At 33.5% G+C, this 15856-nt stretch overlaps 1 protein-coding gene across 6 annotated transcripts; it reads left to right on the forward strand.

Annotated features, from left to right (window-relative positions):
* Positions 1-1739: 1739 nt before the first annotated feature.
* On the forward strand, positions 1740-15579 carry LOC119641196 (neprilysin-1-like). 6 transcript variants are annotated; one of them, XM_038039752.1, is made up of 11 exons: positions 3063-3216; positions 8543-8727; positions 8795-9228; positions 12388-12441; positions 12780-12907; positions 12987-13104; positions 13169-14172; positions 14237-14399; positions 14477-14596; positions 14678-14874; positions 14952-15579. In XM_038039752.1, the coding sequence occupies exons 3-11, from the start codon at positions 8841-8843 to the stop codon at positions 15222-15224; spliced, it is 2445 nt and encodes an 814-aa protein (XP_037895680.1). In that variant the 5' UTR covers positions 3063-3216; positions 8543-8727; positions 8795-8840; the 3' UTR covers positions 15225-15579. The 6 variants fall into 6 exon arrangements, with proteins under 6 accessions (XP_037895663.1, XP_037895699.1, XP_037895707.1 ...); XM_038039735.1 differs by lacking the exons at positions 3063-3216; positions 8543-8727 and adding an exon at positions 1740-1937; XM_038039771.1 differs by lacking the exons at positions 3063-3216; positions 8543-8727 and adding an exon at positions 2177-2990.
* The last annotated feature ends 277 nt before the right edge of the window (positions 15580-15856 follow it).

A 15856-nucleotide genomic window follows, 5' to 3' on the forward strand; every position in this document is an offset into this window, starting at 1 on the left:
TTGTAAAATAAATAAATGTTAAGGCAATGTGAGGAAAGTAGCAAAAAAATTCTATTTCTTAGAGTATAATTTCCTTTCCTGTCCACGTCTTATGCAATGACCCTTTGATTTTGCTGAGAATATCATTACGGTAAATAAACCGTCCGACTTCCATATATACGGTAAATAAACAGCTAGCGATAGTAGCACTGGTAAATTTTAAATTGTGGCAACGATTATATACAGCCAAGAGGTATGTTATGTTTTTATTTTTTCATTTGAAAAAATAATCTGAAAATGATAAACATAAACAATGAAAAATTTTGTAATTAAATTTAGTGTAATTGTTAAATGAGTATTTCTCTTTGTTTGCTAAAGGAATCATAATTGTTTTCTAATATTTGCAGGTTATGCATAAAATGAGCGTAAGAATATCTGTAGTTTGCAAACACAATTATCCCATAAGATAAAATTATAAAATCAACGAGAGGCATATCGACATATACGGATCTATTATAATTGTTATTTACCTACAAGTGCTGATAATTGTCTCAACTTTTCATCGATTTTTGACCGCGTTTCTTTGCGTTACATTCTTAACAACTTTTTTATCATGCCTCACACTTACAAAACACAGTAAAAATTGATTAAGTTTGCGAGAAGATCTTAAACACGTGCAAAGAGCACCTTCAGGGTTTTGTAATGAAAATTGATACGAAAATTGATTTGATATATAAGTTTACTGCGATAGATTTGGATTACGTACGTGTATTATTTTGGTCTCTCCCTTCTATGAAAGTTTAAACATTTACATTATCAACTTATTCTTATCTTCTAATCTTCTAATGTATTCAGGGCGCTGTTATTTCATTTTTATACTCTACACCGCATTTGTGGTACAAGAGTGCGGATGTATGCGACCTATCAACTCAGAATCACTTCTTTATTTGATTTAAGCTTGTCTGTCCCTCTGTCCGCCATTCCATCTATATTCCTGTGTTCAGCCTACGGGCCGCAAATTTTGAGATGTTTTGATGCTCGTAAAACCAAAGCTATGGATAATGGTCCACCACTTTTTCAACCACTTCCCCTTTTTAACGTCTTATATATTATGAATACCTATAGAATAACGAAGGGTATTCAATAGTGAGTTGTAGCCCACGCTGGGATTTTTATTTGCTGTACCTGCTATCTAATTTCGAATAATAACAATAACAAAAAATAAAACCCCTAACTCAATAACAATAAACGAGTTTTCGATTCACTAACAGCTAGGATGATCTTAATCTTCTATACACTCTATCAACGGTTTAAATCAATAAGAGCATTTCTATTATTTATTTATGAAAACAGAACACACAGACCAATTTTAGTAATCTATCGAAAACCTATCCTTCAGTTTTTATGAAACATGAAAAACTATTTCTTAACTTCAGAATAATACTTAAAGTACAATATATCTCAATTAAACTACGTAGAGACAACTTATATCATTCACAACAAATTTGATACGAAGTATCAAAAAATTCGCCCCAAATTGACTATAAAATGTTTTTATTTAAAAAAATAAATGTTATTTCTCGAGTGTCTTTCTCTCTCTTTTATACAGTTTCTCTGTCGATTTATGGGTTAAATGATAATAAAATTTTTCTTATCAGAAAAAAAGAGAGAACTCTTCTTTTTAGATTAAATTAGAACAATAAAATTTGGATTATATTTTTATTTATTTGTTTTTTTCTGAATAGAAACAAATGTAGTATTGTGTTGAATTCTCTGACAATATAACATAGATGAACAACTTGTTGCAAATCCATCCCGCGCGCAAATTGATTACGAGAAAGCATCTATTATCTAAATTGCACACACATGCAAATAAGAAATATTTACATGCGTGAGCATTTATTTACTTACGTACATGTGCAGAGAGTGTGTTGTCGCTGGCTTTATTTATACAACAGGTAGAAGATCTCATACATCAACATAGAGCTATGTATATTATGTATATATATATACTCCTATACCATAGTAAAGCAATGCAAAGAACCAAAAAAAAAAAAACATAAAAAAAATCCTCTCCAATTCATGTTGTGTAAGGACTGCCAAATTTATAAAATGTTCTAAGTTAGCATAGAAATAAAAATCGTCAAAGCATAATTATGGTAAAACTCGAATAGATGCCAGTCGTGTAATGGTTTCAATGTCCAATGTTTCTAAGTTTTTTAATCAAGATAATTCAGCGCTGATTTATGGGCATAAAAAGGTTGAAACTGGGAATAATATATATTCATATATACCATGTTTTGAAAATAGACCTAATTTACAATGAATGACAGTTTTACAAAATACTTGATATATTGAGACAAGCTCTCAAAGAAAACGTCAAATTTTATTCGATTTTCATCAATACTGCCGCACTGCATTATTTATAGCCAAAAATCGCGCTAGAAAATACGGCCAAATAATGATTTAAATTATAGAAAAATTTGATGTAAAACTGGATTGACAATCAGCTTAGTAAAAACTATGTATTTAAAAACTATATCCACTTAACTTATTTGAAATACTGTCGTTTTTCAATAAATAGTGTGTTTTAAATTAAAAAAAATTATTATTTTTCTAGAATCCTAACGATTTGTCTTAAGTTGACGATTTATCATCAAAAATACTTGACAGCCCTGGTTTAGTGTCCTGCTCATTTGGTATACAAAGAGAGGATTAGTAAACACATGCATATACACATATACAAACGTTTGCATTTATGCATATAAATATACATATGCGTATATATAAAGCATGACATAAACCTTTTAAGGAGAAAACGAAAAAAAAAAAAATTAATTTCGTAGAAGAGTTTGCGTACGAAGAGGTTATGTTTCAAAAATGCAGAAGCAATTGCGAGTCTTTTTAAAGGACGTGCACTTGCACAAGTAAACAGTTTAAAAGTGTGGTTGCTCGGAGATTCATCAAAATAAATAAACAGAGAAGAAGACACAAAGAAGATAGCAAAAAAAGTAAAGTAAAAGTAGAAATTGCACAAAGAAATTAATAAATGAGAAAAATGAAAATATATATAACGTGAGCTTTCTGATGATTGATAGCATTAATATTTAATTAAAAGGATTTATTTATTTGTGTCATTATGAGTTTTGTGAATTTTATGTGTGGACATCGTGTACAAGTAGGCGCTTGACCATTCTATTGATAAAAACAGATGAGTCGTTCAAAGAGTTGTTTATAGTAAGAAAAACACACTAAATGTATGCACACATGCACAGGCATACACACAAAGGCACACATCAGACATACACTCAATAAACGTATAAGAATTTTGTGCTCGAATATTATTGCGATAATTATATTTAAACATCTGGGAAATTGAATTTCTTTCACATGCTACAGGCTTAAATCCTTACAGTACAAGTAGGTATAGGTATATACGAATGCGCTACAAAAATATTCGTCTATTAATTAATAAGAAATTTGCGACATAATGCTAATAACCGCCATTCATTAAAGTCAAAATTGAGTGTTTACAGAAGCAAATTTTGTACATTAACATACACAGCCGTTGACAAGAAAATAACACAAGTTTGCATTGAGAGTTTTATAAAACTTCTTGAGTTCTTAATGAAACAACTCTATTATACGCTACATTGCTTATGCTATACAGGGGACATTAAGTTTGTTGGAATGTATGCAACATTCAGAAGAAGGTGAGATAGATCCCGCCGTATAAACCAATCGATTCAGAATCACTTTTTGAATCGGTCGAAGTTTGTCTGCCTTTATGTCCGACTGTCCGTCAACGTTCTTGTGCTCAACATAGAGGCCGTAAATGTTGAGATATTTTGATGCAATTTGATATCGACGGGACTTACTCCGTGTACCACTGCAGTGTTTTTAATTGTTTTTTGTTAAAACAATAATGGCTACCATCAGTATGTAAACTTTTAGTTATATCTATTTGTCTTTTTTTGGCCAAGTCGATTTACGCATGCAAAAAGAGTTCTGGAGTTCTGGCCATAAAAATATCATAATAAAATAGTTTAAAGAGAATATTGAGTAAGATAGTCAGCTTTCAATTTCGATCCTTTTTATATGTTAAATGAATTAGTAACTGAATTGATTGACAAGGGCTATAGTGGGTAGAGTTCTATTTGCTCACAATAACCTTAAAGTCTTGTCAGTGGTTTTAATGGCAGCTAAATTAAAAGCTAAATTAAATCCTATTTACTTTTAAATAAATATCTAAAAATATAATTAAAACACGCAAGTCGAACACGGTTTCTATTGTTCAAGTCATTGTTTATAACAAAAGTAAGTAATAACTCTTTAAATAATTTCAAGAAATCACGAACATCATAAGCAAGAAACCTAGGGTGTAGGCACGTGACTGAGTGTCAGCTTTCACTTCCACTTTCATATTCTAGCTACTTGGCATGCACAGCTAAAAACGAAAGTTAAATTTTTCATACGTAATTATGTTCAACAGTTCCAGAAATTTTGAATTAATTCGTAAGAAGGCGATTTTTTGGATAGAGGAATAGAGGAAATGTCTTCAAAAAATTGAATATCTACCAGAGGCCATAGCGTTAAAGAAATGCATTTTTTAGAATAAAGTGTCAAAGAAGGTTAAGAAAGAAGTTGACCGATTTGAAGCACACTACATAGTAGATTCAGAAAACAAGTAAGCCCAGTATAGATGGTATAATAATCTGGGGCATTTTTCTTGCATAAAGTCAGGTGATTAGAAAGATTGGCGGTAATCTGGCTAGTTTCCAAATATTTAAACATTTTAAAGAATATAACAGAATGGATCAGAAAAAGCAAAATTGGGCAAAAAGCTTTTTTAAAAACATCAAGCGACCACATACAATTCAGGATATAAAATCCTGTAAATGAAAAATTATGAGTTGAAAGAAAAAATAGATAAATTTTATTTTATTTTATACTTTATTTATTTATTTTTTTTTTGCTATTCTGTCTATATCTAGTATTTTTTGTTATTTCTATACCCATAGGCAATATGCAACGGTGTCGGAATTGGATTGATCCCTTGAAATTAATTAAAGGCACACATTTTAAAAATGATTGTATGTAATTTATAAGAATTTTTTTTACAGTAGCCTTAGAAAATCTTCTTCTTTCTTCTCATGGTAGATTATTTATGTGTGCATGGCTGTATATGCATAATATAGGTCATATTTATTTTGCTTGCACGTGCAGGAAATGAAGGAAGGAAATTTAATTAATTTTACTTTTTAATCGTTTTATTTCTATTTATTTGATTTTAGTTTATTCATTTCATTTATACAACACACTGCCAAACATAGGCTTGGCAATTAGTCAATTAAAGAGTTAGCCTAAGAAAATGGGTATCAAAATACTTATCGAGGATACGTTAAATAAGTCAACCGTTTGTAAACCGGGCAAATATGCATCGAATATTTGGTGAATGCAAGCTGCAAACAGGTGTTCGATTTTTTATGAAAGCGACAAAGGACAAAAGATTTCTCTCAATGTGAGAAACTGTTTATGCCTATTATCGAAGGATAAAAGTATTTTCATTTTTTCGGAACGTTTGCAACGCCCAAAAGAAGCTTCAGTGACCCTAAAATACATGTATGTATGTACATTTTCTTTGGTCTGCATCAAACTCTGAATTGCTTTAAGCATATCCGTCTGCTGGCGGTATTGAAAATGGGCTTAACCACGCCTATAGTTCTGTGTGTACTGCGAACAGCTCTGCTTTTCGAAAGAAATTAAAACTTGTATTTTTGCTCAGCAGATAAATCTACAAAAATTCGAAAGCATATTTTATGGCTGCCACAGCAACCTGTAGAAAGCCAGAAATAATTGACCAAATCTACGCAATGTTATTGAATTTTTCTTTTAATACCCTTACAAGGCGCAGAAGCAGCCTTCAAAAGCCCCATAGGTTATATAAATTCTTGGCATTTGAACATTTGAAATATACCTGAACATGTCCGTCTGTAAGTCTGTCCATTTGTCGCTCCGCGCAACTGTGTAGTGCTTTTGGTAAACATTTCGCCGTTAGCGAAAATGAACGTCTCGTCTACAAATTTCCAAAATAATTTGGAAGTGACTTAAACTTTTCCACGGGCACGCCTACAACTCCAACTTGCCTATGCAATAAAAATCTTTATTTTGAAATTAGAAAAAGTCAGCCGCGTACGCTCCATCTCATAGAGGATGAAAATGTGGTTTTTTTAATTTTTTTAAAATCTTTTTTAGAAAAACGGTCGTTGGCATAAAAGGTTTGGTGGTCATGACTGAATATCATTTTCTTACTTCTTTTTTTAACTTGAACGTTTTTCCTATAAAAAAACAAATGGCGCAGTTCTGCACTGCATATTAGACGAAGAAAGGGAGAGAGAGAGAGAGATAGTAAATTACAAACGCCTTTGGAGGTCGCAAATACTATCGTCGGTTATAGCTTCGTCCGTATATATGTACAGCTCACTAGCATAAATAATGGAAATAAGTTAGCTTTTGCTAAGATATGGAAATGACGGTCGTGAGCTTAAGAACTGAGGCAGCCTAACTTGATCTCCTCGTATTGCCGTTGCGTTGCGTTAAGCTAAAAGACTCGAATAAAATTCCAGCGTGTCATCGTAACATAAACTGTTTCTGCATACAAAGTCTTACATGCGTAGTAAGTACTAAAACGGAGCTTAGGTATCCAAGGTGTTAGGAGGAAATATGTATCGATTTGGTTTTATGCCGGTGGCTCTTCAATGCATTGAGAATTTTATTCCCTTTCTCGCGTACGGTTAAATAGAATATCTATATGATACAAACACAGCGAACTTTGTTGTCCCAAACAATCAATAAATGTATAAAATGTGCTATGAAAGATAAACAAATTTTCAATTTAGTTCAAAATAATTTATTTATGTTGTGTTCATATCAACGATGGGAAGATAAAAGTGTATTAAAACTTGCAATCGCTCTGCAGCGGAAAGACGTGCGTGCATTGTTGTTTATGTACAATATTTATATTCTCGAGGGGCAATCTATGACGACCGTCTCGAACTTTTGCACTCACAAAACGCGTACAAATCGAAGCGAAAATATAAAGAAAACATTTAATATTATACATTTTGTTATATTCTCCACCACTTATGGTACTGGGTATATTAAGCGTGTGCGACCGTATGTAACTCCCAGCAAGGCTTAAGATAGACTCATCTTTCATTATACCGATGGAGCTAGTCAGTCTGTCTGTCGCCATATTATTGTGTTTAAGCTACAGGTCGCAATTTTTGTAATATTTTGATGAAACTTGGCATACTGTAGGACAAGCGCTTTTGAAAACGATTTTTCGACCACTTCGATCTGAAACGCCTTATTTTAAAAATTTGTTATATGGGAAAAAATACAATTTTTAAAATTTAAATGGCTATGTAATAGTATTGCGGCATTTTAAATTGCTATGAAAACTTTGGACCGGGTCGGAGAATTTTTTCAAACGCCCTCAAACTGAAATTCATATGACAAAAAAGTCTGATTTTAAATGCTTTATGACGAAAATCAGATCACAATAGTAATTTAAGATAAAAAAAAAAGTTAACTGCACCGAGTTTGGACCATTTCGGCCTATTTTTTCGATCCTAACCTATATAACGATTTTCACGAAAATTTTCGTTCTTTAGGGCAGACAAGTCTAAGTTTTATTATGTTGTGATGAAAATTGATCGATAACAGTAATTTGATATAAAAGTTAACGGTGCTGGACACGGGCCGTAGTTTTTAATAACGACATTTTAAAATAGGGCGCTATGTGAAACGTGATGTGGTTGATAATGCCAACATATACTGTGGATATGTGTACCAACATAACAAAAAAAAAAAAAAAAAAAAAATCGAAAATCGAATTTACGTAGCCTACGAAATTTGGAAAATCACATTTGTTTTAAACACGCCCCCTATGAACACTCAAATCCATTCCATATACGTTTTCCTAATGTACTGTTCCTGATCCCATCCGAACTGCTAACATTCTTTTAATTAACCAACATTTTAACGATTTTCATCTATCGTAGAAATGTTATAAGCAACAGACCTTTTCTGTATACGAAAATCTTTTTAAAGTAAGCGCTTTACCTCCGAAGCGATCCAATGCACTTCAAAACCAAAATATGTCAGTGTTCAAAATTCGCAGATAACTTGAACACAAGAACACGTGCACATATAGACAGATGGATAGGCGAACCGATATGCTTAAATCGATCCAGAACACGATTCTGAATCGATTTGCTTAGTGAAAGATGGGTTCTATCTTAAGGACTTTTGAGTGTTATAAGATTCATACAACCCTAGTGTTGCGGGGTATAGAAGTTTTATAAACTGGTTAGGTTCATGGTCATGAAATATATATAGTTTTCTTACTTATTTTCTGTGTGTTGCGAACTTTCGTTGCTGGTAAGCTTCACGGTTTCTTAATTAAAACGTGATCGCAAATACATGTATACAACAATTGAATTTGATACCTTTCGATACCTATTCACACACACACATACACACATACACGCATGCACAGGCACAGGCATAGTTAACGCGAGCATAGTCTTGAAAATATTTTGTTACACATACGTCCGTCGTCGAGAGGATGTAAGAGCAAGTGCTGTTGTGACGCGAATAAAATTGCATATAAGTAAAATTTATATTTAATAAACGGGATAGTTTAACATAATAATAAATATTATGCAATTTAGGAATGTAACGGTAGCTTAACAGAAATCAAATAAAATGCTTAAACAATTATTCATTGATTTTATTTACATTTAAATAGAATATCATTCATGGAAGTTTATATATAACTCGTAATAGCGGCTGAAATGTTGGAAACGGAAAATAATAAACTCATCGATAATGGTTACATTCCAAAGGGACAAGGAGAGGTAAAACTTACAACAAAACGCCAGACGCCAGCCTTAATGGAAGGAAGCGAAACATCGGCTCCGAAATTAACGAACGATAATGGTACAACAAATTGCAAATATTCAACGGTAGTGTATGTAAACGATGAGAACCATATCGGGAACACTTCATCAGTGCGTATACACTCGAACTCCGTTCACGAGAACAGTGGCAAATGGCTGTTGAAGAAGAGATTTTTAAAAATAAAATATATTATCCTGGCTGTAGCCTCTATAATCTTTGGTGCCCTGTTAGGAGCGTTGACCGTCCATTACACCAACACCGACACTATATGTTATACCACAGGTAATCGATGATATATATTTAGTTTGTTTTTCCAATCTATTTACAAATGCTTTTCATATTAACTGATCGCAATCACGAGTTCACGATCAATACCGTTCGCAATTATCGGAGACTCTATGAACTAAGAAGAGTAGTGTTACGAAATCGATTTTTGATTTATCATAATGAATTGTAATTAAAGTTTGGGGCGTTACATTGTTAGGTTTGCAGAAAAAGCCGTTTCTTTTGTAATTAAAACAACTTTATATCATTCAAGAAAGACGATCCCTCTGTTGGTTCGAAACATTTCTCGTTTCGACCATTCCCCGAAAATATATCCTGAGAAAAATTCTGTTCAAAAGTTAATATAGGATACCATTTTACTATACTAATATTGAATGATGAAAATTTAGATAGGATGGAATATTTCTTACCCATTACAAGCCTTCGTTTAGTAAGAAGATGTAGGTTCTTAGTATTTATTGTAATAGAGTAAAAGTTAATCCAAAATGATAATTTGATGTAGCAATTTATTTATTGTGTTTGGATTAGATGGCTCTAGTTCGTGAATTAGGTCCTTTATAAAAATTCTCCTCTCCCTCGCTCTGATAAGAAATACGCGTTTATATGGCAATAAGTACAATATTTGGTATCTTTTGATAAACGCAAGTAAAGAATTGTATAATGTAAAGCTAGATGAAGTTTTTAAAGGTCGCCCTTGGCCCGACTATAGCTCTTTTATTATTATTGTTAATTATTGTTTAATTTTGTTATATGAAGTAATATAGAGCGAATAAGGCCTTAATCGAATACAGACACTTTGTGAGATACATTGTACCTGCATTTTCCGTTATATAATAGATAAAATAGAAAATACACATAGCCAAACAGTAGTATACAATACGTCGCCGCCTTGGAGGGAGTCGCGACTTCCGCAGAGTAACACTACAGTTTATAATTTTATTGAATGCGCTCACTCTGCTTATGGTATGGATACATAAACACCTGTTAATAGACATACATTTTTACATATATATATATATATATATAATTTAATATCTCTCGTAAATTAGAATTGAATTTGTCGGCTTGTTAAATTGCAATATTGACAAGGAGGGACATAAAGACAAGCAATCAGGAAATGGCGAACTCGCATATAATTCCAGTTACTGGCAGCTTGGTTCGCAAAAGAACGTGCGATGCCATCTGCAATTTCCTTTATTGATGAGTTGTTACGAGCGCGCAACAGGCATACATTCATTGGCAAGCACCCATAACTATATGTGCATGGGTAGAGAGGAGCTCGTAGAAAGTATTCAACTTTTTCTATTTCCTTTATGTCAATTTCTTTGAAAAATATGAAAAAGTACTTTTTACGTTTACACACATTAACACATGTATAAAATACATACAGAAGCAGCCTAAGCACGTGGGGCGTATGTCAGGCTGACTGAAAACAGGTATTTTCAACTTAATGCACGCGACTACACGATCTTAGCATGCTATCTTGATTTTAATGTATTGGTGCATGAGCAAAATAGAGAAAGAAATAAGGAAATGGGACAAGATGATGGTTAAAAATCAATCTGAAATCTTCCCTTCATTTAGAATCAATCTTGATTTGCCGTTTAATCGCAATACTGATCATCAATTATTAATTTATTTTATCAATTGGAGCCTTTTGATATAAGTTTGAAAAGACAGACACACACTTTTCATCAATTTTCATTTTGTTCGGCTTGTGCAGCCAAAACTCGGCTTTTAATTGTTCGATTGTCACATCAGTGAAGCTTGTGTGCCGTTTTTTTTTTTTTTTTTTTTTTTGCAAGATGGGAGAAAGATCCTTTCTCTGGATGTATGAATCGAATCGTATATCTTCTATATCCATTTTGGATTAAGGGGTTTTACTTGAACAATATTTTGATACGATTTGATAACACTTGACGGATATTTTACAAACTAAAAACTATAGTTACTCTTGTGCTTAAGATATATTAGTATCTTTCGCGGCGGCCTTGTCGAAGAGAATTATTTTTTTTTTTTATACGTTGATAAGAACCTAATTGAGAGATGTGTTGATACCTAATAAATAATTAGCATTTGCTCGCTTTTATCGAAGAAAATGTATGTTTCGAATTTTAAAATGCATGAAGAAGTTTCGATTCAAGGATGAAATTCCTGCTTTCGAAATGTTGAAGGACGCTTTTGACGGCAATGCAATATCGAAAGCAGGTATTTTTGATTAACGATGCCGGAGAACGTCTTGGCTGTCGTTCGAGGTCTCCTAATGGACGGGCGAAAAATCAAAGCTTCTGGGTTTTTTTCGAAGCGCAACATCTAGGTCCCTGACTTGTGTAGACCTTGTGTACTTTTCTTATTGTAGGTAACGTTAAAAATTATTACATTCTTGGTAATTACAAATGAGCCGTAAGTCGAAGAATTTAGTTTTAGAAAAGCAAATAGACAAATATATGTGCGCAGATTGGTAAAGTCCTTTTGCAATTTATTTCATTAAAAATTTAAGTGCAATTTGTAGGGTGTCCCGACTCAACACTGCAAACGGCTTTTCATATATTTTTTCTCTCTGTATACTCATGTCCATGAAATGTTTCGACAGGATCGCAGTCCATCACACAGTTCGACCAGCGTTATTGCAAAAAAGTGCAAAAATCGTATCAAGCTAACACTTGTTGGAGGCCTACATAGATTTTTGTTGCGTCTTCGGACCTCCAAATGCGGTAGCTTAGCGATGAGAATAATTTTATTTAAAAATCATCCAAATAGCCAACGGTGTGTTTACGAGCTCGTGCCAAAGTTGAGATTTTCACTTTGAATATCTATAACGTGTATACGGAGAAAGTCGTGTTTCATAAAAATTGCAACAACACTCTTAGATTAGATCTTTTATCGCTCGGATATATTCGCAAGACGGACTTTTAATTATTCATGATGTTGGTGACATTTATAATATCATGTAGATAGACAATAATGCCATTCCGTTGATCGCGTGGAGCACGAAAAATATAATAAATGGTACGGGGTTTTGCGGGTATCAAGTGCTCGGCGGAAACGTTTATAATTCCATTTCAAAAGTTTTATAAGGTGCTAAGAAAAACTTCAATCAAGTATTTATATATTGTTCAATTGTGTTTCCAATTTCCATTTCATTTCTCCCTATAGAATCTAAATTTAAACATAACAATATCTGCCTTACGGAGGAATGCGTACGTTCAGGTAAGTTCCAAATCTAATTGGATTGCATCATGTTTCTGAAGCAACACCTGAAATGCTAGTTACAAATGCTAGTTACTGCGGTAATAGTCTGACTTAAAATTTTAACTGATCCGAATTATAATTTATACCGCAATTGAAGTAAACAAAGTATATGCAGTTTGCACTAGCATTGTCAATATCGTGGCCGTGAAGACACGAGACTGTGACTTTAGTGCATTTTCTGTGCTCAGTGCAATTCCAAGGCATACAATACCATATTTCATAATCTTATGTATCATTATACACTGGAACCTGATTAAAACTTATCCAAATTTCACTGCATTGCAATTCATCTATAGCGTCACATTTATTGGATGCAATGGATATAACTGTAAATCCTTGCGAAGACTTTTTTCAATACGCATGCGGTACCTGGAATAAGAAGCATGTCATACCTGAAGATAAGAGTTCGATAAGCACTTTTGAGGTATGTAAGATGGATACTTGTGTATTAACTGATTGCGATGTCGTTAAAAGTCATATCACACATTGTACACGTAATCCAGGTGTTAGCCGATAATTTGCAGATTATACTTAAAGATATACTCGAGGAACCGACTAGCGGTGGCGATAATCAAGCGACTATTAAAGCAAAAACATTTTATAAAAGCTGTATGGACATACGTAAGCGTGAAAAAGGTTTCAGGTTAACGACTGCGTAAATTTACGCTATGCCGTGTATTTCTAGCTCAAATACGAAAATTCGGAGAGAAGCGATTAAAGGAAATTCTAAAATCATTGGGCGGATGGCCGGTTATCGAAACCGATTGGCAATTACCGAAAATGACTATTGAAGAGCTTTTAGGTGAATTGCGAAGTAAATATAGCGAATCGGTATTAGTGGAATTATATGTAGGAGCTGATGACAAGAATTCATCGGCTCATATACTCCAGATCGATCAATTGTCTTTAGCTTTGCCCTCAAGAGATTATTATCTTAAGTCGAGTAGTGAAAATGCTCTCAAAGCGTATCATAAATACATGACCAAAACGGCCGTGTTGCTAGGTGCTAAACCTGAGATTGTCGAACAAGAACTTGATCAGGTATTACAATTTGAAATACAGTTAGCAAATGCAACATTGCCCGAGGCCGATCGACATGATACGAGTGCGATATACAACAAAATATCTTTAATCGCAATTCAAGCTCAATTTCCAGAACTTAATTGGACGCGATTTCTCCAAGAGTCTTTAGGCCCTAATATAAATTTGCAACCAGATGAAGAGCTTGTCGTCTACGCCATGTCATATCTAACGAAAATGTGTCAATTATTGAATCAAACTGATAGAAGAATTCTACATAATTACGCTCTTTGGCGTTTAGTAATGTCCGTTATGGCACATATGGTCGATGAATATCAACAAGAACGATTTGAATTTCGTCGAATATTATTGGGTATACAAAGCGAACGCGACCGATGGGGTCAATGCGTAGAGTGGACTAATAAAAAGTTGGGCATGGCAGTCGGGGCACTGTTCATAAAAAACAATTTCGATCAGAAAAGTAAAGAAATCGCTCTTGAAATGATTCGCACCATTCGTGAAGCTTTCAATGAATTATTAGCGGAAAATCATTGGATGGATGACGAGACGCGGGCTGTGGCTAAAGAGAAAGCTGATACAATGAACGAACGCATAGGCTATCCAGAGATCCTAACCAATGTTAACGAATTGGAGAAGGAATATCTCAATGTAAGGCGGCACGCCTATCAATTAAAATTCAATTTGAAAATAATTATGAATGCAATCTTTTAAGCTAACTATCATCCCAGACAATTATATGGAAAACATTCTAAATATACTTACTTGGGAAACTGAGAAAAATATGGAACTTCTAAGGCAACCGGTTGACAAAGCAAAATGGACAACAGAACCAGCTGTAGTAAATGCATTTTATAATCCCAACAAAAATGATATCGGTTCGTTTTAAAGTTTTGTTGCACTTTAAATAACCCTTTTTGAACTCGCATTATGTAAGAGAACTATTAAATTATAGTATTTCCGGCGGGAATATTGCAACCACTTTTTTATAGTCAGCATTATCCAAAATCTCTCAATTACGGCGGCATTGGTGTTGTCATAGGGCACGAAATAACTCATGGATTCGATGATAAAGGCATGTATTAATTAATTAACGCATTTTTCAATCAAATGACCTTAACATGATGGCGAACATATGATATGCTTTTGTTGATAGGTCGACAATTCGACAAGGATGGCAATATGATGCAATGGTGGAATAACGCAACGATTGAAGCATTTCGCGGACGCACTCAATGCATTATAGATCAGTATTCCAAGTACAAAGTTGATGAAGTTGGTCAATATATGAATGGGCGTATGACGCAAGGGGAAAACATAGCCGACAATGGCGGGCTAAAGCAAGCATTTAGAGTAAGTAAACATGAAAAGGCGTTAACCGATAGAAACAAGTTTTGCTCTTTTTTGTGTTTTTTGTTTTTATTATCTAGGCCTATAAAAAATGGGTTAAACAACACGGGCCTGAACTGCTTTTGCCAGGTTTGAATCTTACTCACGATCAACTATTTTTTTTGAATTACGCTCAAATATGGTGCGGTTCAATGCGTCCCGAAGATGCCTTGACTAAAATACGTTCCTCTGTGCATTCGCCGGGCTCAATACGTGTTCTTGGTCCCTTATCAAATTCAAAAGACTTTGCTGAAGCATATCAATGCACACCGGACTCACCAATGAATCCAATTGAAAAATGTAGTGTATGGTGAAAAAATTCATCGTATGAAATCATTATGAAACTTCTCAGCGTTTAAGATGACGTATTTGACAGTACAATTGTTTTAGAGGCCACAACAAAGCATATTCATATTATTCCGTTTATGGAAAACGTGCGAATAAATAATAGCTATACTTACTTCTTTGTAGGTATAGATATATATATATATACATACATACATAAACACATATTCGAAAGCTTCAAATACTTGGGTAATTTTTGTATTATCAGCGGAACAGTAAGAAATGAAATCCTTGCTTGAACATAAATACATCAATTTTATATTTGACATTTTTATGAATATGCACACACACGCACCGCCCCATTATACCCATATATATATATATATATATATATAAATGATACATATGAATGGTAAATATAAATAGGTATATATAGATAAATACGATACAAATTTACTAACACTTATACAAAGGCACATACATACGTAATCAAGGAACTATAAGACAATCATGTTCTCAAATCTCGCGATTGCATGAAAGTCGTTTATTCTGACTTATTGACCAATCTTTGTTAAAAACAAGTATGCTACCAATATGCTAATATAAGCTTCTAGCCAGAATGCTGTACGATACAGGGACAAGGTCTCGTTGCGATTTACAA

This window comes from Glossina fuscipes, unplaced genomic scaffold, assembly GCF_014805625.2.
Source record: "Glossina fuscipes isolate IAEA_lab_2018 unplaced genomic scaffold, Yale_Gfus_2 0, whole genome shotgun sequence".
Classification (NCBI taxonomy): Eukaryota; Metazoa; Arthropoda; class Insecta; order Diptera; family Glossinidae; genus Glossina; species Glossina fuscipes.

Excerpts from the sequence above, each read along its gene's own strand:
- LOC119641196 (XM_038039735.1), top strand. The coding sequence starts at position 8,841 with ATGTTGGAAACGGAAAATAATAAACTCATCGATAATGGTTACATTCCA. Across the intron at positions 14,400-14,476 it reads TCCCAACAAAAATGATATCG|TATTTCCGGCGGGAATATTG; the intron begins GTTCGTTTTAAA and ends ATTAAATTATAG. Across the intron at positions 14,597-14,677 it reads TCATGGATTCGATGATAAAG|GTCGACAATTCGACAAGGAT; the intron begins GCATGTATTAAT and ends TTTTGTTGATAG.